Genomic DNA, 23943 nt, shown 5'->3' with positions numbered 1-23943 from the left:
TTCTTGATCTGTGAAGATAAAATGGCAAATGTTTTGCCACTTTATATTTTGCAGCTCTTCATCCTCATGGTAGATAAATTTGATTTTCTTAGGGCTTTGTGACTGACATTAAAAAATAATCATAGGTAGCTTTTAATTGAGACAATGTTAGACTTAAAAATATTTATTTAAAAGGCATCTAAAAACCGTAAACTTAATCCAATTTATTGCACACACAGCCTTGTGACTTACAGAAATAATTGACAACCGTCATTATGTTAAGACCACTTTACCACCAATGCAATGTGAAGCTAAACAACTATTTCAAAGTTATTTATCCTTTGATACAGACATAGACACATGGAAATGTGTGAATGATTGCTAAGTACACTAATTTTAATGTTTTAAGTATTTTATAGAAATATTTCGGAGTAAGATTCATGAATTACTGCTAAACATTTTATTTTGGAAGACTTTCCATTTTTTACCATCTATACATATGTGACAACCATCATTTTTAGCGATTCATTCAAAAAATGTTATTTTTATGATGGAGGACAATATTTATGTGATATGTACAAAAAATCTAAATTAATCTAATATAATCTTATTCTAAGAGGTTTATTGCTGACAAAATTCATTAATTTAATTACTATTATCATTGACAAAATTTCGCGGTGCTCAAAAATATTAAATTTTTAACCTTATTCTATTACATTAAGAGGCATCTAGTTTGACCTATAGGATTCCCTAGTTTTATTGCTAAATCGTATAATTGGCAGGAACGAACTAAGGCATAATGTGTTATATGCGAGAATAACCTTATTCTCCTTATTTGGGGATTTTAATCTTTTTCGATTCTGGAATAGCCAATTTAAGAGCAGCAATGTAGTGGGGAATATTTCTTACTTATTTAATTTATTATTACGTCTGCTTTTCCAATAAAAGGAATTAAATCGAGTTTTTGGTCATCATAAAAATATGCATTTATGCAGTTTATATGCAATATAGACAAAAAAGTACCTATAAAAAATCAGAGGTGAAAAGGCACTATTAATTTTCCACTTCTATTCCTCCCCACTACTGCAGACTGTCTAGAAACTTAAAGCCTACAAAGATCTCAAAACTACTGGCTGTATCTCATTGGCATGTCCTCGAAAAGGATTTTGTTTTTAAATAAATCAGAGGGACTACCACCATCTTTGAAGCTGTGGAAGGGGGATGGCGAAATAGAGGATATAGCGGCATCTCGCTTCCACAACTTCATTCAGACCTACAAGTACTATAAGTTCGGGGTGTTTTGTTACTGATAAGGTGAACAACAATGTTTTGTTAATTCATTAGTGGTGAATTGACTATTTCCATTTTTCAATTTGAACTTATTATACTTGTATTTACAAATATTACCAGTTTATCATTCAGTTATTCACATCATAAGTTGTTTTCAACCCCGAAAAAGGTACTGTATTCAACAACACTATGATATAAGTCACACGTTGTCATGCTATCTCTTTCATTCTGCTTGACAGTGATACAGACATCGTGACGTCATAGTGTGTATAGTTACCGGCACGGATCTTGAGCGCTGACCTTCACCTGCGCAGAAGTGATATTTTGTGTCCCTTTTGCGATATGAAGTGAGGCGCGGGGCGGATAAAGTGATTAAGCGGATAGAGTGATTTTCCCGCAGCGCATCGCGTCATAGCCGACGTGACGGATTCGTTGAAGTTCGTTCTTTGCTGCAGTTGAATGCACCTCAAGACGGCTCCAGATTGGCGTTTTATTTTGTCATGAGTGAACGATTGCAAAGTGATCCCCACTCTTCCGCCGAGCGCTCAAGATCCGTGCCGGTAACTATACTTGACTATTGTCCTATAAGGCGGTGGTAGGCTCTCAGACCGAATACATAAAGTTAATTACCCTATATTATTCACGATTCCATTATTGCTTGTTGTAATAAAGGCATTAATTGTTCCTTATATAACGGGTGTCTGTCTCCGTGAGTCATTTTGATTATCTTTTCGGCACTCTTTAGCTGGGCTAATGCTTGCTGAACTTCCATTTTGTATAGTAAAATCTTCCCGTACTTTAAGTGTAGAAGGCCTAACAGCGGATTCCTGTCGCCATAGTAGAACCTGAAAACAATAATAATAATGCTGAATTGATTGACTAGCATAGCTCAGATTAGCCACAACACTTAAAATAATTATAGTCAAATATATGTAGAAGAAGAAATTTTATATCTTACTAGCTGGTGCCCGCGACTTCGTCCGCGTGGTTAGAAGAAATAATATTAAGCTAAGCGACTATAACTTGAGATTTAAACTATCCTATCTCTCAAGTTGGATCGAACTGCACATGGTGTGCGAATTTTATCATAATCGGTTAAGTGGTTTAGGGGTCCATTGAGGACAAACATTGTGACACGAGATTTATATATATTAAGATTTCTTTTTAGACTTAGCGGGAACCTACTGTTTGTTCCCGCTAAGTCTAAAAGGAAATACTATATTTACTTTATGATACACGTTCATAAGAAAATCCGACTAATTTATGAACTTAAGTAGTAATTTTCCATAGTAATTTCTCGCCCATATAGCCAAGTAAGATTTCTACAACCTTTACAACAAGCATGCTGCAGAATAACTCAAACATATTAAAATAAAATTTATTTTCGATTGGTTACGTGACTGTCCTTTCATCTCACACACCCGAGTGTTTTCTACCGACGTTATTGCTTGTAGCAATTTTAATATCACTTGGCATCAATCTTTATAGTTATTACAACATATATTTACCTAAAACAGCGTATAAGTTTCTCGGCATACACACAGGCTTTCTCCCACAGCTGCACTTGTATGAGCGCGTCGAAAGCGTGGTCTAAGGTCTGCGCGTGCATCACGTTCAACGGATGTAGCACGCCTTCTTGTCTGTCCAGACAGTACTGGCATACGTCCACATCTGAGTTATTATTAAGGAATTTTATAAAAAAAATAGAAAATATATAATTATTTTGGACAACGCGAGAAATATTGAGCGAATTGCAATACATTGATGGCAATGATTCAAATATAGATACCACTTTTGAGACCAGAGCCGAGCGGATCCGTAATGTATAACAAATCGCACGATGTTTGGTTGACAAAGTAAGTCCCCGTGTAAACACATTAGGACAGATTTTTTATGCCCAGAAAACTGATCGACACTACTTTTATATTACAAATGGCAGATGGCTTTACGTGTTCACATACTAATATAGTCCCTTGCTTTCACTACAATGCCAATGACATTAACCTAAGTCCCCTAAAACTACATTGCCAGATGTATTCATTATAGCTAATATGATCGCTTTATCGAGATACTGTAAGAAGTTACTATAGGTTCTTAATATTACTGAAGAATGGCATAAACAAAAGGTCCTATGCCCAGCAAGAGGTCATTAAAGGCTGAGGTCATGATTAGTCCTTGAAATGAAGATTCCTCACTACAATCCAAGAAGAAAACGTTAAAGTAAATTTTCTCTTATAAATATAAGTCAGGTTTAAAAAGGATACAAGCCACGGACGCCCTCTCCATATTCTGTAAATGCACGTGCGTAAACTCCATCGTCTTCACAAACACATCGACATGCTTATCCGTATATTTCGTGCCACACTCTTTACAATGCACCGTGTCCTTATCTTCACCGTTTTCTATAACATCTTTGGTATTCAAACTTATTGTACTTTCTTCGCCGTTTTGGCTGTCTGTTGAGATTCCATTGCCTTCGCTTTTCGTCGTTGGTATTCTGACAACTTGACAGTTTTCCTTCCACGGTATAGTGACAGGTTCTTCGCATTGTTTGTTGAGACATATCGCGCCATGCACGTGTTTTATCTGTTTTTCATCTAGAATATTTTTAATAAGTATTTATTTGAACGAGTTGAAGAGTAAAGCTCTAGCATGCTTTGCGTTGCGTAAGAATCAAGACTGATGATAAAGGGTAAGGTGTTATCATCAGGAGGAAATATAGACAGAATGCACCTATGATTTAGTTGTCGGATTATATTTATGGATTACTTTAAATAATTCTAGCAATGAAGCTATATCTACGAACAGCATGGAGGAATGCTGTATACATGTAAGTCACCAGGGTCCGAGATTTAGAGATATGAGCATATCCCATAAGAAGACTGTCTGTTTTGTGATTGTTTTTCTTTTTTATTTACGTAATAGAGCATATAAATGTAAAGATGTAAAAATATTACATATCCCCACACAGACACTTTACTCTCGGGGAAGGGAGTGGGTAATGACAGACTCTTACTGACTATACCTGAACCACCATGAATCTTCTCTTAAATTTTGCCCAGTACCTGGCAATTCACCACGCACCAATATTCAATGACCCTGATGACTTAATACGATAATAAGATAGAGACATGCTGAAGTATAAATTAGTATGCACATCTAAAGCATTTACCCATGCACCTGTCACACTGGCACAGGAAGTAGTAGTTCTGAAGCAGCTCCGTCTGACGGTCATACGGGGTCTTCATCAAGTCTATGTAAGAGATTCGCATCTGGAATATTGCAAAGAAAGGTAAACATTAAAGAGGAAAAAAGTAATATTTAGACGAATTATATGAACAAAATAAGTAATCGTTTTCAAGAGGGGTCTGAAGCTGATATTTTGTACTTCAAATAAAACTGAAATGAAAAAGATAGGGACGATAAAATGACTCCGAAATGACCTAGATCGTTTCGGGTTCAAGATCTCTAGTTCGGCAAATTTCTAGGTTCAGCTGCACCCTTCAGCATATTGATGATTTTTTCAGCCATTTATGCCACTCTTTTCTCACTAAAATTATCTTCTAGCACAAAAAACTAATCACCTGATTCCAATCCAAGCAAGGCATATCCTGTATGGCTCTGATGTTGATGGTCTTGCCATCGAAGGTCGCCACGGCGTTTGGAGAACAGCTGTGGTCCAAGATGGACGATGCCAGGTAAATGCCTGTGCCTATCGAGTTCATGTCTATGTCTAGTATCATGAAGCTGTTGATCACCATCTGTGGAGGAAAAATTACTTTTATATTATTAAGGGAGCAGGGCGGGTGTTGTCGCAAACGCTCTAGGCATCTAGCTAGTAGTTTTCTACACTAGCAAAGCCCCAGCTAAACCAACTGTGCGACGTGTTGCGAGTTCGATCATACCACCATTTGTCCTAGGCGGGGGGGGGGGGGAGAAATGGTGTTAAGATCTAGAAATGCTTGTTCTGCTTTGTGCACCAGAATTTTTGTGAAACCTCCCCCCTACAAACACCGCGACACAAAACATAATAATTGATCATAGTCCTCCAAGAAGTAGTTTTTTTTTTCAAATTCTGGGGAATTCCACTAGAGATTCTGGGGGCTTCGTCCGAATCAGTAAGATAACTTACCCGCCCATATAGCCCCATCATTTCCACGGTGTTCGGCAAAGATATGTCTTTTAGGAACTCGTACAACACAACGCAGAGCGAAGTGAAGTGATCCATTCGCTTCTTATCCGCTTTGAGGTCTGAGTAATCTGTAAACAGAAGTTAGAAAGTGGTTTCTTAGGTTTACACGAATGTTAGACATTGAAATGAAACTACTTTTACGGATTTTATCGCGGTTTAATTTTCTATTTTAGTTCCCGACGTTTCGAAACCTTTGCAGGTATATATCTGTAATTTTTCTGAATGGAGCTTCTAAAATGCATGTTATCTACATCCTATACAGTCTGCAACAAAAATCCATATAGATGAATATATTTACAAAGAGTAGAATAACGATATTATAGAGGTCGCTGAAAAAAATGGCAGCTTTCAATCTAATTTGGCTAAACTATTCCTGTTGCTAAAGTTATACTTCTGAAAAAATTGTTGAAGAAAACTTGAGCTAGTGAATACCAGCTGTATCCAACAGTTATTTAACAAATTCGTTCCTTAACACAAACCAATGCATACATCTCACTATCTGTTCAAGAAGCAAATATTTTCACTAGCAACAATCAAGTGCTCATAAATCCGGCAAATGAATCACAAATCGTATAATAATCTACGTTCGTTACGTTTCCAATGACGCAGAACCAGGTGAATCGTCTAAATTGAGACTTGGCTCGGCACTGGCTCATAAATCACGTGTTATTACTGCTAAATGATGAATTACCGCTAAATGGTAAGGCGGGTAAAGATTTCGAATCCATTAACCTAATGAGCCACCTGTCTTGATACTTACGTTGTAAAACCTTTTAAGTGCGTTGATAAACTCTCTTGCTTCTTTTCAATATAAGAGAAAATAATGTCCTGATTAAAATTGTCCAGTATTAGGAAATGCTAGGCTAGTGATAAAACATTTCTTCCCTTGAACGCACTTGTGGAACTAAAGGGTCAGGACAAAAAGCTTCAGAAAAAAATGCAATAAAGCCTGATCCTAAAAATCAATGAATATTAAACTGTCTATCACGGCTCAAAGAGATACAGCCTGATGAAAGACGTATGTACAGATATCGGAGCTTTCGTAACTGGATGAACTACCCTTTAGTTACGGAACCATAAAAACTATCAACTACCAGTAAGAAAAAACCATATACCAGACATGAAACGAGGGTATGAGGTGAGCGACGCAGGAAGTTGGCATCCAACACTCATTATCGAGGTTCGATAAATAGAACAAGAATGACACGCGTTGCTCTGCGCATACGCAACGGTCTTGACACATTGACTAATTAGCTTCGCTCCTGAACGCATCGCGGTATTTCTCGCTTCGTCTTTAGATCTTAGGCCTATATGTCAAATGGCATGGAGTACTAAGGAATAGCTACTACCCACGGAGGGAATTTTTAAATATTTTTACTCCACGATTTGGCTGATCAGTCCTACTAATGATACTAATATTATGAATGCGAAAGTTTTTTTGGCTTTTTCACGACGAAGCTTGGTACATCGTTAATTTATATCCAGAATTAACACAGGATAGTTTTTGTCCCGATTTTATATTCCTATGGGAAAATTTTCGAATTTTAGCGGGCGAGCCCGCGGGAAAACCCTACTAGATTATCTTTTATTTAATTTTAATGATAGACGAAAATTTGTCAGGAGACATATTTTACAACGTACGTACTCATGTGTCGAAATTCATATGATATACGAATTAATCGTTTGGGAGTGAACGGAAAATTTAAAGGTCTAAAACTCAAAAATTAGAAGGCTAACTTGGGCTTAGAATGCAGAGTAATATAAAACTAAACACATATACAAAAACTCACGTGACATTAGATCCTTCCACATTCTGAACGAAGTCCCAGAGTAGAAGGATCGGAAGGAGTGTCCGTCGCCCCGGTACAGGCGGTTTATGATCTTCGCCAGCATCCGAGCGCCATCCGGAAGGACCTTCGGGGCTACTCGCTTGAAGTTCGCACATTCCCACTGGAATTAGAAGAAAACTTGCTTAGTTTACGTATTACATTATCTTATACTTTTCTACAAGTCTATCTTATACTATCTACAATATCTTATATTTAATAGCTTTTAAATGGACACCTTTTATGGTTCTTATGACGTATTTCCTTACCTAGGGTATGTCCTTAGAGTGTATGATACCACTGAATGGTTGTCACATGAGCCGAAATCGGGTGGAAAGTAATCTATATCTATACTAATATATAAAGCTGAAGAGTTTGTTTGTTTGTTTGAACGCGCTAATCTCAGGAACTACTGGTCCAAATTGAAAAATTCTTTTCTGTTGAATAGACCATTCATCGAGGAAGGCTTTAAGCTATAAACCATCACGCTGCGATTAATAGGAGCGAAGATACAATGGAAAATGTGAAAAAAACAGGGCAGGTATAAATCATAACTTATATCTTCTACCCACGGGGACGAAGTCGCAGGCAACAGCTAGTAAAAGTTATATTAGCAAATTCGCTCATAGTGGTTATATTAGCCACTATGAGCGAATTTTTAACTAAAGTATTTATTAAATAATTAAGTAAATTACTTTAGTTATTTTTTATTTTACTAAGCGACTTAATTATGATAGTTGATGTCTTTTTCTATTATAAAAAGGCATAAACGCCATTGCTCCGCACAATATAAAACATGTAATCGTTTTATGCTTACAGTAGCGAGCAATAAAACACGTGCAAGATTTAAGATCTTCATTTAGAACACAGAGAACTTGCAGGAATTCAAATTATAAAAAAAAAACTTTAAAATTATTGTAATAAAATGGCAAGAAGCCATGAAACCTGTCACATTATTCATGTAAAATAATTTGTGATATGCATTTGTGAATGGCTTTTCCGACAGGTGCTGATTGGTAACGTGTATAGAACTGGCATGTTGTAAGTTTATCAGTTTTCTGGATATGACAGTATAGGTCCTGCTTAGTAAGGGATCAGAGGGTCTACCGTCACGTCTTAAAGTAATTTGTGGTTGTGGATGCGTGACAGCGCAATACACAGCAAAGAAGATAGAATAGAAGGAGAGATGCCGCATCTCTCTTTCACAAACGCTTTAATACGACTAATCCGAAATCATGGACCGCACCCACCCACAAAAATTCAGCCTTAAGTATAGTGGTGTCTTCGGCACTATTGAGTAGAATGAGAGGAAAAGGAGCCTTTTGTTACAAAGTTTTAAGTTTTAAGGTCCATGAAAACTTGCGAATATAGTAGGTAGAAGTATTTTATCACCTTCATCAAAGGTAAGTATTTTGCAACCAACGGTAGATACTATATCCCGATTCTCCAAGATATTTTTATCACAGCGGGCCAGTTTTATAAGATAGGTATCTAGTACAATTGAGATCCTCCAATTATTTTTAAATAAAATCCGACGGTTACACAACGGCATCTTACGTCAAATGTAATTTGACGTCCGCAAACTAGAATATCTCAACAGAGTTTGCATTTTTCCGACATTTATTGAACGTCTACTTCGCAAAAATAAAATACAAAAGTTTTGGTGTTGTTGCCAAATAGTTCTACATATTCGTTATTTACGTATGCGTAACACGGGCTAGGTTCGTTGCGTAAATATTTATTTAACGTAATATCCCAGGAATAAGATGTTTGACGATATAGTAACAACATTTGGCTGTAACGGTTTCGCGCGTTTTATTGCGTGCGATTTATTATCTCTGCACTCTGGTACTAACTTCCGTAGTGTAAAAATGCTTTTGATGCTTTTAAATAATGTTTGGGTATTATCGTATTATTTTAAGGGATAGATACATCTTTTAGGTTTATATTATTTAAACGTTTATATAAGGCTTAAAAACTTTACAAGTGTAACTTTAGTACGAAAAAAAAAAATTAGCGTACAAAAACGTATAGCCGACTTCAAATAAAAAGACTACTGAGCCAAATTTGGTGAAATTTATGGACCAAATGACAGCAGATTCAAGTTAAATGAAAAAATAATCAATAATCGGATCAAGTCCAGCCCGAAGTTCTTAGGTAACAAACACAAAAAATGCGCCGAATTGAGAACCTCCTACTAAACTTTTTTTACTAAACTGTTCAGTAAAAATATGTGATCACTCCATATTTAGTTCACATTTAGTTACCACCCCAATCGAATTAAAATAGCATCAACATCAAAGTGAAAGTGTTTCAAATCGTTCATACCTTGTGATCACCCCACGCGTCTCTCTGGCACGATCGGCCGCAGTAGTGCACAAACTGGCATCCTGAACATTTCAGCACTTTGCCCCTGAAACGTAACGTGACACGGTCATTGTTTCATCAAACACACTTCGTTATACATCGACTTTATGCCAATAACGTCAAAGTTGATTTTTGTATATCTTTTTTTATAAGTTGTGCAGTTGGCCAGTTGATTGTCCGATGCAGTTTTAAAAATAAATGTGGATAAGACACCACCTGGCGCGTGTATATTCATATAAGAAAATATAGTAACTTGATACAAATGCAAGGTAATTCAGTGTTTTATGTATGTATGTATATAGGTAAATATAGGCCAGCCAAATGGCTTGCGTTTTGTAACTTAGCAGATGTTGAATTGTATCTGTTACTGCATAGGTTATAATTAAAAGAGAATTATTTTTGCTGATAAATGAGTCTTAATTTAAAAAAATGATGTCAATTTTTTTTTTGGAAACCAAAGAAGGTAATTTGCAGAGACCTTACTGCTTGTATAGATAATTTATCAGTAAAAAATCAAATAATAACTATAATAAAATAATCTGCAGAATTCATATCAACATTTTATACTCAGTCCTTTTGATAGGTTTGAGAAAATAAATCTTTTTATTACATTACTTTGGAAGTTTGCAGATATTATGAAACAAACTCAAAAATTTAATCCATAATGTGCAAGTTTATTTTATAATTTTGATTGAAATGAAAGAAAATGTGGTTAAAACAACCCAAAAGAATTATTGTTTTAAGTGTGTCTATTGCTAAGACACTAGTTAAACTAAATTACATTAAAAACTTTTTACTCCATATCTTTGCAGTTATAACCAGCATTTGATATTGAGAAAATAGATTCATAAATCATTTTTAAGTGTTAGGAGAATTATTTTTGTAAAAAATAATATTCATTATATTTTTAAATTGTAGTAGTGTAATGTAAGTAATATAAATACGTATGACAAACCAAAATTGTTTTTTTTTTTAGAACTAAACCAATGGAGTTTGGTTTATATTATTAAATAACATAATTATTGAAAATACACAAGTTTTTTGTAACAAACTGCCTTTAGAGTTAAAAAAAGTAGTAATAATTGTATTAAATTCAAATGAAAGAAAAAAACACAGCATATCAACTGATATAACAAAAAACTGTATATAATAATAGACAATTTTTTTTATATAAAGTATTAAAAATTAATATTTTTTTAAGGAGAGGATTAGTAAATAAATAGTGCAAGTTTGATACTAGTAGGCCGAGGCCATTTACCATTTGTGCACTATTAGAAATTATTCTTTAATCCTCATAAACCCTGCAATGGAAATAAATACACAAGATTAACAACATTTTATCGAACGAAATAGTGTTTAGTTACAGAGTTGAGATACAAGTATCTATAACTGAAAATCATATTAAAGTTGTGTAATATTTTACATACAAATTAATAATTTAAACAATAAAGTTTCACTCACTTTTCTAAACAGTTATCACACCGGCTTCCTTGCTCTTTAGACGATAAAACAAATGCAAAAGGCTGTTCTGTTAAAATTAAATCACCAGCTTTAATTGAAGAATCTGTATTTCTGTACTTGTTCCTCATGTTGAAGGTTTAAGTTACAACTTAATACTAAGCGTACGTATTCGAAAGAGAATGTTAAAGGAATGTCAACGTTCTATACTCGGCGAGTTACGAGGTGTTCTCACGAATGCCGAAAATATGAATTGGCCTCGCTACCTGCCGGTCCAAATTTAACACTACTCAATACCGGTTACATTATTTTTAGTGAAGACGCGACCGCAGCCGGCACATCAAAACGAAAAACAAACAAAAAGCAACACTATTAATAGATTTGTCTTTCGTCACGAAGAATAAATGAGGAAAGCGAAAGTGTTGAAATGAAACTACAGTTCTGAAGCTGAAAAGAATTGAAACGCAGTTTATCTTGACAACAGGAGAGCGCGATGTGTTTTCTAATTCCTTGGAAAGAGACCAAAAATACAATATGCTTAAAATAATGAAACCAGCATTTAGAGCATAAATTCTCTTGACATCAAATGTCAATCATCTGTCATAGTAATAACACTAACTACTGATATTCTCGACTACTTGATTGTAACTATTGTAAGCCGAAAAGTAATGGACTTTCATAGATGAGTAGCGAGACAGGCAAGAGTATATAATGTCTTTGGAGACAGGATATTCATAGATAGAGTTGGATACCTGCAGAGGAAACATTTGACCAATTGTGTGAGTAATGCACTTTGTGAAGAAAAGCGTATATTATTTGAGTAAGAAACAGTTTTATTACAATCAGTCAAGGTTCTTAAAAAAACTAGGTCTCCTCCAGTTGCGCTAGCTTTCTTTATCAGTCCTTGAAATTAAAGAGGAAAAAAGAAGTAAAAAACGTGTCTACGACTGTCAAACTTTGACAACTAATATAAAGAAAAAAATATACCTATCAATTCAGATGTAAATAAAGAAAACGTGTTCATTATTATTTGTAGTGTAATTAAATATTGGCAAAATGTCGCTTATAATGACAAAAGCGGCGCTTGCCTTAAAAAATGCAGAAACAAACTTTAAATTTGTGAAGTTTGAGGCACATAAAGCTAAAAAGAAGCAAGTACAGGATCATGCTGAAAATAATGAAATAAATCAGAGGACTCGGAATTTAAGTAAAGATTTAGATTTAAAGAAGATTCGTCACGAGGTTGTTAAGTTTGGAATGTCTGGTTTTGATCCTACAAAGAAAGAAGAAGCTAGAATTGCGTTAGCTGTTAGTTTAGGTTAGTATCCTGAGTACATGTTTAAAAACAAATGTCAAGTCCGCCATACCATCGAGTACTCAAATACTCATTGAAAGTGATCGATTAAATCGAAGATTCGTCATCATCTCCACAGCTTTGTGTCATCCCACTGATGGGCATAGGCCTCCCCTTTCTCGTGCCAATGTCTACGGTCCTGTGCCAGTCTCATCCAGACTCGACCCGAAGATTAGCTATACGAAATTGGATTACTTGTATCTTTACATTTAACAGTACAAAATGTAAGATACATTAGCTATTTCACCTAAAAAATTAAGTAAAATTGTATTTTAACATTTTCAGGAGCCAAACCACCTAAAAAAGAGTATGTAAATTACAAAGAACTTATGCAGAAGAGAAAACAGGAGAAATTGAAGGAGATGGAGGAGAAAGAGCAGATGAAATCTAAAAGTATTTTAAAAACAGCAGGCAAGAAGAAGAAGACTGTAAACAATGATGTTGGACACTTACTCAGCAGTTATGGAAAGGTAACTATAGATAATATTATTTTTTTATGTACTTCACTGAAGATCTCACCTTATATTCCTTTCCTACTACTTTTGCTAATACAGTAAACAAGTTTTACATATTTAATTTTTAAGTTCCACACTTTGCATAGTACATGTAACTAATTGGGAATTTAGTATTAAGTAGTAATATAAATAAAATTATTAAATGATGTAACGGTTTACTCACCTGTATTTATCGGGGTAGCCCGACTAGTTTCGGACCCAACCGGAGTCCTTAATCATGAGCAGACGCGGCGGGATCGCGTCGAATCTGGCGATCCCGCCAGTTACATCATTTAATAATGAATCAGTCTAAGCTTTTATAAATAAATATTGCTTTGCAGATGTCTCATGAAGACCAAAAGAGATATATAAATATGTTGATGATTTGTGGCGTTGTGTGTGCTCTTTTAACTGCCTACTTCACATTATCAATATTTGTTGAATGTCTTTTGTGACTGGACATTAATTGTATGAGATTCCTTTTTTTCATTTAATTCCTTTTATTCATTTTTAATTATTTTTTTTAGTCATTGGTCCTCCTTAGTTGAATGTAATTGTAAAAAAAACTGCTTGTATTTAAACACAATTAAAATTTATTTTCATTAAAAGCCATTATACATAAATTTACAAAATATTTCTTATCTCTTATTCTAGGTGCAGAAGAAAGATTTGAAAAAGAAAGATGATAAAGGATCAAAGAAGAAAAAGAGGAGTAAACCTAAAATATGAATAAATAAATTAATAAAAAAACTATGTTTAAGTATTTGTAGTAAAAAATAAAATATTTCGTCGAAATACACTTGTTTCTAATTTATATAGGGGTAAGGATAGATAAACAAAAAAAAGGGAAGAGAGCAAAAAGAGGATACAAATTAATAAAACAATTTAGGCATTAAAAATATAATTTACATTTGTCACTTAAATCTTAAATAATAATATATTACTATCTGTACAGACTAATTTATCTTACATTCCATAGAGAAAAAATAATTCTAAATCTAAATTCTCTATTTTACACCAGCATCACCTGCTGCGCTTATTACGAATATACGCTTTAGCGGTATCCTTGAACTGTCTGAATATATTCAGGCGCTTGTTACTGCCCAGGCCCGAGTCCAGGGTGTCGGTGGAACCTGTTTTACTACTCCTGCTCTCGTAGTCCTCCAAATACTCCTCCATACATCTGTCAGAGTCTGATGATGACGTCGCTACGGAGTCCGCACTTCCGTAACAGCTGGAGCGCTCCAGATCCGTGAGCTCTGTGAGTGAAGGTATTCTAGCGCAGGATATGTCGGCGAACGAGTCGTTGACTTTGATGTTGTCTCTCCTCCTCCTCCGGGCTTCGACTCGGGAGTACGGCGTCGGTCTCCGGCGGGCCCTCAGGAACTCCTCCGACGAGAACGTCGTGCTCGGCAGGTCTACGACAGCCGGCAGACACGGGGACAGGTCCTCGGGAGTCTCCAGGTCGACAGGCGTCCCCCACTTGCGGTCCAAGGCACGGAAAGCGACAGACAAATGTAGATGTAGCTCCATTCTGATCTGATGTTTCTCAATTGAAAGTTGGCAGGTTTATGATGGGATTAATGATTTGCAGGCTTATTTAAATTATTATGCACCCCCACCCGATATTTTAATCAAATTAGTAATTATAATGAGGTGCTAATTATAAATTAGGCGCGAAGTAATTATTAAGTGGGTGTCAGATGATTAATTAATCGAGTACGTTAATTTACTCGAAGGCACAGGTGGGAAATAATCGATTAGGGCATTGTTAAGTAGGTAAGTACTAGGTACCTAAGTATTCCGAGTTGCCTACAAGGCAACTCGGAATACTTAGGTACTACGTTTTCCCTCGCCTCTTTTTTTTATAGGTGGTACATTTCGCAAATTAAATATTCAATTGTCCCTGTATTCTAACAAAACGTATGACCGGACGGACAGCCGAGTGATGTAGATCACCAACCATGTCATAGGGGATAGGTCAAACCGACAATGGGCGACGATGTGGCGCTGGTTGGATACCCAGCATGGGATTTATTGATTTGCCAAGCATGTGTGATTCACGAATGTTTGTTCTGAGTCTAGGTGCACGATGCACACTTAAATGTTTGTAAAACCCAAGGATTCAATTAAATTGAGAGCAGTTAGCCTGAGTGTAGGCTTTAATTTCTATACCGGACTATGTTTCTGCCACTTCTATAACCTACAGTGGGTTTAAAATTCTAATGGTTATCTATTATTATCTACATATTATTATTTTTTCTCAAAATGTAAAGTTAATGTAACGCTGTGATTATCGCTTTCACTCAGTCTTTCTCTATGGGAAGAGGCCATCACCCAACAGCGGGATAATTAAAGGCTGATGTAATAATTAATTAAATCAATTAAAAGTGTATCAAACTATTAACTCTAGGTTTCAATTCTTGATTACTTAATTATGAGCCCGTTACGTAATGAGAAGTTAATTGATTGCAGTCCTATTATTAATTATTAATCAATTAATAATAGAAGTTGATTAATTGCAGCCTACCTAAGTGATTATCAAAGAGGACAAGTAAATGATAGTAGACGTAGGTAGCTAGTGCAACGGGTTTATTAATTGAGGATTAGTTACTAGTCTGACTTATTCGATATATGACTCATATATAGGAGCTATAAAAATTAAATAACTATAAAATAGGGTGAATAAGACTGGCGCATGGCGGGATGAAATGAGACGCATTTTGTTTAAGTGATAATTCGTTGGCTCGCTAGATGGCAGCGTGTACAAAAATAATTCATGTCGTGAAGAATTTACTTAAAAACTCAGTTATTAGTTAGGTTCCCCTTTTAAACACCTTACCAAAGATTGTTTTCCAGATTTGGTGTTTAAAAAGGGGTTCATATTATATCTGTTATAGTCCATTGAAAATCTACATTAATCAATGGCACACATTTTAATTGACTGCTACCTGTATTTATGAACAAGTTAGTATGTGGTAATTTACTGGTTAATTGCAATTTATATCACACAGTCGTTGCACCACGGTAGTAATAAAGCAATTCAATAAAGTAGATACTTATTTAGTAGCATAAGGCACACTTAATCACTTAATTTAATATCAAATGTTACGAGATCTATTGCCTTAAACTCATAGTTTAAAATACACATTTAATTACCACGTCATTATTTATTAAGCCATTACCAGCAGTTTACTACTTGACACTTAATTAACGCATGCTAACTGTAAGGAATTAGCACCCTATTAATAATTGGGTGCTAGATATAACTTAGTAATTAAAATAAAAGATCGGGTGGGGTTCATGCCATTTAAATACGACTGCAAATCATTAATCCCATCATAAACCTGCCAACTTTCAATTGAGAAACACCAAATCAGAATGGAACTACATCTACATTTGTCTGTCGCTTTCCGTGCCTTGGACCGCAAGTGGGGGACGCCTGTCGACCTGGAGACTCCCGAGGACCTGTCCCCGTGTCTGCCGGCTGTCGTAGACCTGCCGAGCACGACGTTCTCGTCGGAGGAGTTCCTGAGGGCCCGCCGGAGACCGACGCCGTACTCCCGAGTCGAAGTCCGGAGGAGGAGGAGAGACAACATCAAAGTCAACGACTCGTTCGCCGACATATCCTGCGCTAGAATACCTTCACTCACAGAGCTCACGGATCTGGACCGCTCCAGCTGTTACGGAAGTGCGGACTCCGTAGCGACGTCATCATCAGACTCTGACAGATGTATGGAGGAGTATTTGGAGGACTACGAGAGCAGGAGTAGTAAAGCAGGCTCCACCGACACCCTGGACTCGGGCCTGGGCAGTAACAAGCGCCTGAATATATTCAGACAGTTCAAGGATACCGCAAAAGCGTATATTCGTAATAAGCGCAGCAGGTGATGCTGGTGGAATATGGATTTAAAACTATTTATTTCTTATTTAATATGTATAAGATAAATTAGTCTGTACAGATAGTAATATATTATTATTTTAGATTTAAGAGACAAATGTGATTTATATGACAAATACAGTGTTTTAATTTATATCTTCCTTTTATTTTTCACTTCAACTAAATATTTTAAAATCTCAACCTACAGTTAACATGCTTCTATTATATGTATGGGATATTTTACATTTGAAAGTCAATCAAATAAAACAGCAAAAATAAATGTTAAATATTTTATAATTGTAAAATAACTAATTCAAATATTTACAATAACATAAATACATTAGTACATAGTATTACGCCGGCAAGTTCATTTTTACAATAAATAGATTTAAGCATTTCATTAACATAACACATAATACCTAGCTAACAATAAGTTTACACATAGGGCTCGAAGTATTTAATAGCAGTCGTCATAGGCTTCTCGTTGATTTTGTTCGTTGCAATAGTATTCTTAACGCGCATCTTAATGTCCTTAGGCTTTAGCACACTCTTGTGGTTGGCACTAGGGGGCCTCAGGCCGATGTAGTTCTTGCTTGGCGTGAAGATAGACTTAGAACTAAGACCAGATGTCTCTAAGAAGAAGTCGAAGGAGCCCTTCGTCCTGGGCGCGTTTATCTCAGGGTTGTTGTTCAGCACCATCCTCGGCTCGCATTTCACCGTGTTGTAGGAGCCGCTGTTGCTGCCAGACGAGTTACTCGACTCGATGTCTGAGTTCCTCACAGATTCAGTCTCTAAATTCTCTATATTTGAAAGGAGATCAGGCTTATTAGACAACTTAGCGTTCTTCGACAAGCCCTTGTTCAAGGCGCTCTCGTTGTTCCCGAGAAAATTTTCAGTTTTTTCACTGTCATCCTTGTGACTCGTATTATGCTGCTTGTCTCTATCAGGTACATTAGTAAGGTGTTCGGTCACGACGTCCGACATGGAACCGTCACTGCTGCCAGAGCTGATGCGGTATTCCTCTGCAACTATGCTGCCGAGTTCATCGTCTATCTTAAACTCTTCAAAATTCTGAGACAAATCAAATTTGTCGATGTCGTCAAAATATTCAGCTTTATGCATTTCCGCATTTATTTGTTGGGCCTTTTCGGGACCGTGATTAAACTGGTTGTCTAGTTCAGTCAGATTGATCTGCTTGTTGCCTCCCTTGCCGCCCTTGTTGATCTCTGAGAGAATGGAAGATACAGAGTTGCCCATTTGGATTGAAGCACGTGGGTCTAATTTTGGCTGCAGAGGATGCATAGCAAAGTTAGGCAAGTAACTGTCAGTCGTTTGCGCGAAGGAGCGGTTTTGTTCTTCACTTGTTTGTTTGTCATCTTCATCAGGGATGATGATCTCAGTGACGTGAGGAAGTTTGGGAATGTCTTTGTCGCTGATCTTGTTCTGGATCCGCGGCAGGGATACCACTTTAGCGACACTGTTTCTTGGGCTCACAGCGTGTACCGGGTACTGTTCGTTGTGAATCTCAACGGTTGGCTGTGTAAGTAGCAACTCCCTCTTTCCATTGCTGACTACTGGAACATTTATCTCAGAAATGGAGCAGTAGTCCGGCTCAATATTGTTAACTGTTGCTACTTGTCCCACTTTTCTCGTCTTAACATCTGCAACCCGTTGGTTAGCCGCAACGGCTTCAGAGTCTATCTGTTCTGTCATTTGTTTGACAGCATTTTCAGCTTTCCATTTAGCCGAAAGGTTCTTTGGCTTGGGCGGCAGGGCGGGGGGAGTTCTTGGCACTTTTCTCTTATTAAATATCTTCATCGATCCGAGATCATTATCAATCTTCTTTTCTGCGGCGTTGTTGATGTTGCGGTTTTCTAAATTAGCCGCCATATTTTTAACGATTGAGCCTCTAATTTTAGGGACGGCTGGCTTGTCAATAGCTTGTACGGTGCGGGGCAGAGGCGCAGGTTTGGTGGCTTCATTACCTTTTGTAATGATTGGTTCATACTCATTGCTGTATAAACTCTGTATCTCGTATTGGAAACCTTGAGCGGTGTTCGGAACCTCATAGCTGTGTTCGGAGGCAGTCTCTAAGCTGAATTTAACGATTTTATTAGCTCTCTTATCGGATCTGGGTAGTGTGTTATTACTTCTTACTTTTTCATCGTAAGAGATGCTGTTTAGTGTTGAAAACTGTACACGTTTAGCTGATGATTTAGGGCTCGGTGCTTCACTCGATTTCGAGTTGTCATTACTGCTATCGTCTAATGAATTTTGCAGTAAGATTTGATTTACGCACTCAAGCACTGGATTATTTTTATATATTTCATTTGTTGGATTTTCATCTGCGTCACTAGTGCTAGCGTACCAGTTTTCATTGATTTCAGTTATTTCAGCTTGTTTGTTAAGATTCATTTCTATGTTATTATTTTTATCATCGAATCTTGAACTAAACCTTTCATTGTTGTTCATTATATTATTGCACAATATTTCGTTCTTAGCAGACACTACGGCTGCTTCACGTATACCGCTATTGTAACCAACTCCAAGCAGATCCTCTGTAGATTTTGATTTATTGTTTAACGGTCTTTGATCCAAACAATCTCCTTCTTGTTCCGGATCGCTAACATTGCAATACCAAGGCTTCTCAGCGGTTTCTTCATTCAAAACGTTGCTCAAGAAAAGTTGTCTGTTCGCTTTAATTTCATCAGATGCTTGTCTCTTCATTCCATGTAACCGTTCCATTTTTGTGGAATAGGTTTTTTCGGAATCACTTGTGGTGTTGCCTACTTCCTTTTTGGCAGCCTCACCAATGAGTTGGTCTATTTTAAGAGACGCTCTTCTTATATCATTGGCTATTTGACTTGCAGTTAAGTCATTATCATCGTGGTTCACTTGATAACTCATACCGATGCATTCTTCGGCACTACTACTGTTGTTTGCCTGATTATTGTAGCCTTTTGGCGTGTTTTCAACATACTTGTTGTTATTCTTTCTTCCCGAGTATTTCCTCGACCTTCTGAAGACATCTCGTCGAACGAAAGCTTGTTTGTTTTTAATGAATGTGCCTTTGTTGCCGACGCTGGCGGTGTTGCCTTCTTCACTGGAGCTAGTATTGCCGTAAACTATGTCACTCTTCGGTAACTGGTACTGGAAGCTCTTACTTAACCTAGTATTTTTTTGGAATACCGGTGGAGAATTTCTTTCACGATAGCTACAGCTCCTAACGAATGTATTTTGGAATCTGGAATCTGTGCTCTCTAGGCTTTGGAACTCGGGATCTGTTTCTATGTTGGTCTGTTCGCTTGTGAACCCGAGCAGCTGCTGGCAATTACTGCAGTAAGATTTGCGAGCTTTAAGTTTTGCAATTTCTTCTTGTTGTGATTTGATGATTTTCTCTTTCTGGTGGAGTGCGACATGTATTTGTTTCTGTTCCCTGGTTAGGCGGGATTCTAGAAGGACTAGCGATCGCAGTACTAGTGCGAGTTGGTCCTGTCTGAGCCGGCGTTCCTGCGCGTGTTTCTTGTCTCGCGCTACGAGCGCGTGCCCAGCCTCGACTAGCTGGTGCCTCTGCTTCAGGACGGACTCGGACTGCTGCTGCAGCGCGTTCCTCACCGCCTCCAACTCCCGCCTCAACTCCATCGCTTCAGAGCTGCTATCCATCTGGAAAGATAGAAAACATCTTGTTAATAACATTTGTAACTATGAATATTGCAATAATAGTAATAACAACGACATTTAACATAATAAAAGGTTCGTACAGTCTATTTAGAAGATCAAACGATACCGGTGAAATGTCAAGTACGATTGATACACGACTCCTTATTCAGTTGGAAGAAATTAATGTCATCTAATGACGGCGCGTCTTTGATCGCAGTAAACATTATAATGATCTTTATCTCGAGAGTAACGCTGCAACGCACGGCCCAAGTCCACAGCGCAATACAAATTAACGAGGTCAGTGGTCAAGAAATATGCCTGTTGTATATAAAAATTATCGAAAGCGGAATATTTTATAATTTATATGTTAATTGCAACTTAGATGTAATCAGAGGCCAGGTAATTCTGGACCTTGTTTCAAAGGTATAAAGTTCAAAATTACATAACTTATACTGTAACGGTTTACTGACTTTGATAAGAAATTAAATCAGAGCAATTCAGAGCTTATCTTTGGCTCAGACACTGATAAGGCGTGGAATAATATTTTGAATGCTGTAATCTCTTACTTCCTTATTGTAACATAAAATATAACATGAGCTATATTTTAAGGGCATAAGTCAGGGACAAAATGTACAAATATTTTTAAATTATTACAGAATAGCAATTCTTTTACACTTTTTCTTGTACGGTTTCAAAGTTTATCTCCTATGAGAAATATGGCCCGTTAATATTAATCAATCTTTATAAAAGAGGTTATGGAAAGCAGTTTGACGGCTTTTCATATTATAAAGCCAATAACGTCGAAGGTAAGAATGCAACTAATATTTCAATCTCGTTAGCAACGAGGTGAAGTCACAAACGACCTGACAATGTGAGTGCTTAACCTCTTTTGATGTTATAAATAATCTCGAAGAAAGTTTAGTGGTTTGCGATATTAATCATATATCTAGCGAGATAATTTAATATTAGAAAGAGGATTTTGATGAGCATGGGATTAATAATCGTGTAGTGTATTATAATAGTTTTGTTATTGGTCAGCTTTGATGTTTTGAGTTCTAAGTACATGTAAAAATGTGATATATTTTAAGATTTTGTACACAAGTATTAAAACGATATATTCTACACATTATTTGAAACAAAACATAAAAAATCAACCGTATGAATTTTGAAGTATTGGAATTTATGGAAAAATAGGCTTTGTAATTGTTATTATTAACGAAAAATAAGTCATTTACACTCACCCGCATAATCGTAGATATATATGCCACTTAATTACTTATCAAAATATTTAAAACAGTTATTTAATTAATGAAACAGGTGATAGTCACTATACTCGGCTTGACTGACTACTTTTCCTATATAGAAATTGTAGTGTTTTTGTCGACATATTGAAATCTAGTCAATCAAAGGTCGTTTTAGTATAACAGACTTTGATCTTCAAGTTTGTTGATGTAGCGATTACTTATTTTGTTGACGCTATTGAATTGTATGTAAACAAATCATTAATTTGTGTTCACATCAGCGGATAGTACTTTACTCGTAAATTGTGCGTAGAAATCGAGGTACTAGAAGGTTATATCTAACCATAGTCACAGATTACTACATAGTTACTACATAACCATAGTCTACACAAAAGGAAAAAAAGTTTTCTTAAACCATAAATAAAAAAGAAAACGGCGACTAAATGTGCTCATATAAAGCAAAAACGCTTTTTCTAAAATATACAGTGAAAAAAAATTAACCTTTCAATTACTAAGTTAACAAATACTGAACAAGGAAGGAATATAAACTAAGCGTTAAAGAGTTGATAAGATGTAACGATGTAACACCGAATATATTTAAATTAATTATTGTTTTTAGAACGCTTAAACCTTGAAACCGTGAACTCATTTGCGAATACTTTTTTGATTTGATATTTAAGTAAAAAATACCCATCTACTGAGATAATTTTTAAGGATAGTCAATTATGATGTTTTTTCTATTGAAAATAGAGAGAAATCGAAAACAATAGACTACTTGGACAGTTTTATAAATAGATTAGATGTCATTATTTTAAGTCCATGCTGTCTCACTGCTGATAAAATAAAATCGGGAAAATCTACCCTGTGTGCTAATCCTGCTTAGAAACTCTCCTGGTTAAAAAGTTCGTCTAAATCCGTTAGTGGTTATTGCGTGAAAGAGGAACAAACATCCATACATTAAAACTTTCGCGTTTATAATATGAGTAGGATAGTCCCTTTTAGTTTACATATACATTAAATCTATTCATATACCTATAAAAGGATTTATTAATGCGTTTGTCATTCATGAGCATAAAACGACTCCCAAGTATCTAATTACTATCACTGAATAGGCATTACTTCATTGACGAGTTGATGGGAACGTAAAAAAATGCAAGCTTTTAAATTGCCACGTCCGATGTAGGTCCAAGGTTCCAAAACAAAAATATCACATAACAATGTTTAGCAATAGGTAGGTTACAACCGACAACCAAAAAGGAAGGATTCTCAGATCTTCGAAAACCAAATTCGTTCATCTATATATCTATCTATCTAGGATAGACTAATATATAAAGCTGAAGTTGGAGTTGGAGTTTCTTTGTTTGTTTGAACGCGCTAATCTCAGGAACTACTGGTTCGAATTGAAAAAATATTTTTGTGTTGAATAGACCATTTATCAAGGAAGGCTATATAGGCTATATAACATCACGCAGCGACTAATAGGACTGAAGATACAATGGAAAATGTGGAAAAAAACGGGGAAAATTCTAACCACGTGGACGAAGTCGCGGGCAACAGCTAGTATATGATATATTTAACATTAAATTTTATATACCAGTGACACGTTCACAGAAATATATTAGCTTCTGCAGTTAGTGCAATCACGGTAACCGTAGGAAATGGCTCGTTAACTCTAGTACAGCTATGCCGACCCAAGGGTTTAACAGGAAATACTGAGGATATCAAAGTTAGCGGTGTTATGCTTAATTACTGCATAAATCTTAAATTTAGATTTATTCTAGATTCTAGTCGTGTATCATAGTAGAATTGGTTCGCGGAATTCATGTGTAGTACTTCAGAATACTAAATTTCCTTGCACTAAGGAAATAATTTATATTCTTCAATTTGGATTGGATACTGGCAAGTTGTCTTACATCAAAATATTTTTATTTTAAGTTGATAGGTAAAGGTCACCACGCCAAACCCACTGAGCGCGATATGCAGTTCAATCCCCGCGTAAGACAAGCATTTGCGTGATCACGCTTTGATCACACACTTAGATTTTCAGTAGATACTACCACAGATACTACTCCTACAAAACATACGGTTTTATCTATTATTAGTATAACTGCACAATGATTACAAAAAGCCCTTTATACTTGTCTTTTGTGCATTACCATTACTACACCGTAACAAAGCAAAACGTAATTTTACTTCAGACAA

General features: G+C 36.1%; 3 protein-coding genes across 3 annotated transcripts in view; 1 reads left to right on the top strand and 2 right to left on the bottom strand.

Moving 5' to 3' along the window:
• Nucleotides 1-147: 147 nt before the first annotated feature.
• LOC113494553 (histone-lysine N-methyltransferase ASHR1) lies at nucleotides 148-11612 on the bottom strand. Its single transcript, XM_026872944.1, has 9 exons — nucleotides 11116-11612; nucleotides 9616-9700; nucleotides 7252-7411; nucleotides 5402-5529; nucleotides 4854-5030; nucleotides 4442-4541; nucleotides 3534-3866; nucleotides 2778-2940; nucleotides 148-2114 (listed from the first exon to the last, which is right to left on the bottom strand). The coding sequence occupies exons 1-9, from the start codon at nucleotides 11241-11243 to the stop codon at nucleotides 1910-1912; spliced, it is 1479 nt and encodes a 492-aa protein (XP_026728745.1). The 5' UTR covers nucleotides 11244-11612; the 3' UTR covers nucleotides 148-1909.
• Nucleotides 11613-12085: 473 nt separating this feature from the next.
• On the top strand, nucleotides 12086-13704 carry LOC113494555 (uncharacterized protein C1orf131). The gene is made up of 3 exons (XM_026872947.1): nucleotides 12086-12430; nucleotides 12752-12936; nucleotides 13615-13704. Exons 1-3 carry the CDS (start codon nucleotides 12169-12171, stop codon nucleotides 13687-13689), a joined length of 522 nt encoding a protein of 173 aa, XP_026728748.1. The 5' UTR covers nucleotides 12086-12168; the 3' UTR covers nucleotides 13690-13704.
• A 3412-nt stretch (nucleotides 13705-17116) lies between these two features.
• The window catches only part of LOC113494552 (protein PF14_0175-like), a 55814-nt gene continuing 48987 nt past the window's right edge, over nucleotides 17117-23943 (bottom strand). Inside the window, exon 3 of the mRNA XM_026872943.1 lies at nucleotides 17117-20503. Coding sequence (XP_026728744.1) covers nucleotides 17276-20503 — 3228 coding nt within the window. The 3' untranslated portion in view covers nucleotides 17117-17275. The remainder of the gene's footprint in view (nucleotides 20504-23943) is intronic.

Source organism: Trichoplusia ni, chromosome 5 (assembly GCF_003590095.1).
Source record: "Trichoplusia ni isolate ovarian cell line Hi5 chromosome 5, tn1, whole genome shotgun sequence".
NCBI classification, from domain to species: Eukaryota; Metazoa; Arthropoda; class Insecta; order Lepidoptera; family Noctuidae; genus Trichoplusia; species Trichoplusia ni.
The sequence above is the reverse complement of the archived record's forward strand: the minus strand, read 5'-3'. Positions and strand labels throughout refer to the sequence as shown.

What these genes read in the sequence shown, in the direction of transcription:
- LOC113494555 (XM_026872947.1), top strand. Translation starts at nt 12,169, where the DNA reads ATGTCGCTTATAATGACAAAAGCGGCGCTTGCCTTAAAAAATGCAGAA. An exon ending in TGCGTTAGCTGTTAGTTTAG is followed by an intron (nt 12,431 to 12,751) that starts GTTAGTATCCTG and finishes TAACATTTTCAG; the next exon opens with GAGCCAAACCACCTAAAAAA. An exon ending in TACTCAGCAGTTATGGAAAG is followed by an intron (nt 12,937 to 13,614) that starts GTAACTATAGAT and finishes CTCTTATTCTAG; the next exon opens with GTGCAGAAGAAAGATTTGAA.
- LOC113494553 (XM_026872944.1), bottom strand. Translation starts at nt 11,243, where the DNA reads ATGAGGAACAAGTACAGAAATACAGATTCTTCAATTAAAGCTGGTGAT. An exon ending in TGATGGGGCTATATGGGCGG is followed by an intron (nt 5,031 to 5,401) that starts GTAAGTTATCTT and finishes TTTCCTCCACAG; the next exon opens with ATGGTGATCAACAGCTTCAT. An exon ending in AAACTTATACGCTGTTTTAG is followed by an intron (nt 2,115 to 2,777) that starts GTAAATATATGT and finishes TATTGTTTTCAG; the next exon opens with GTTCTACTATGGCGACAGGA.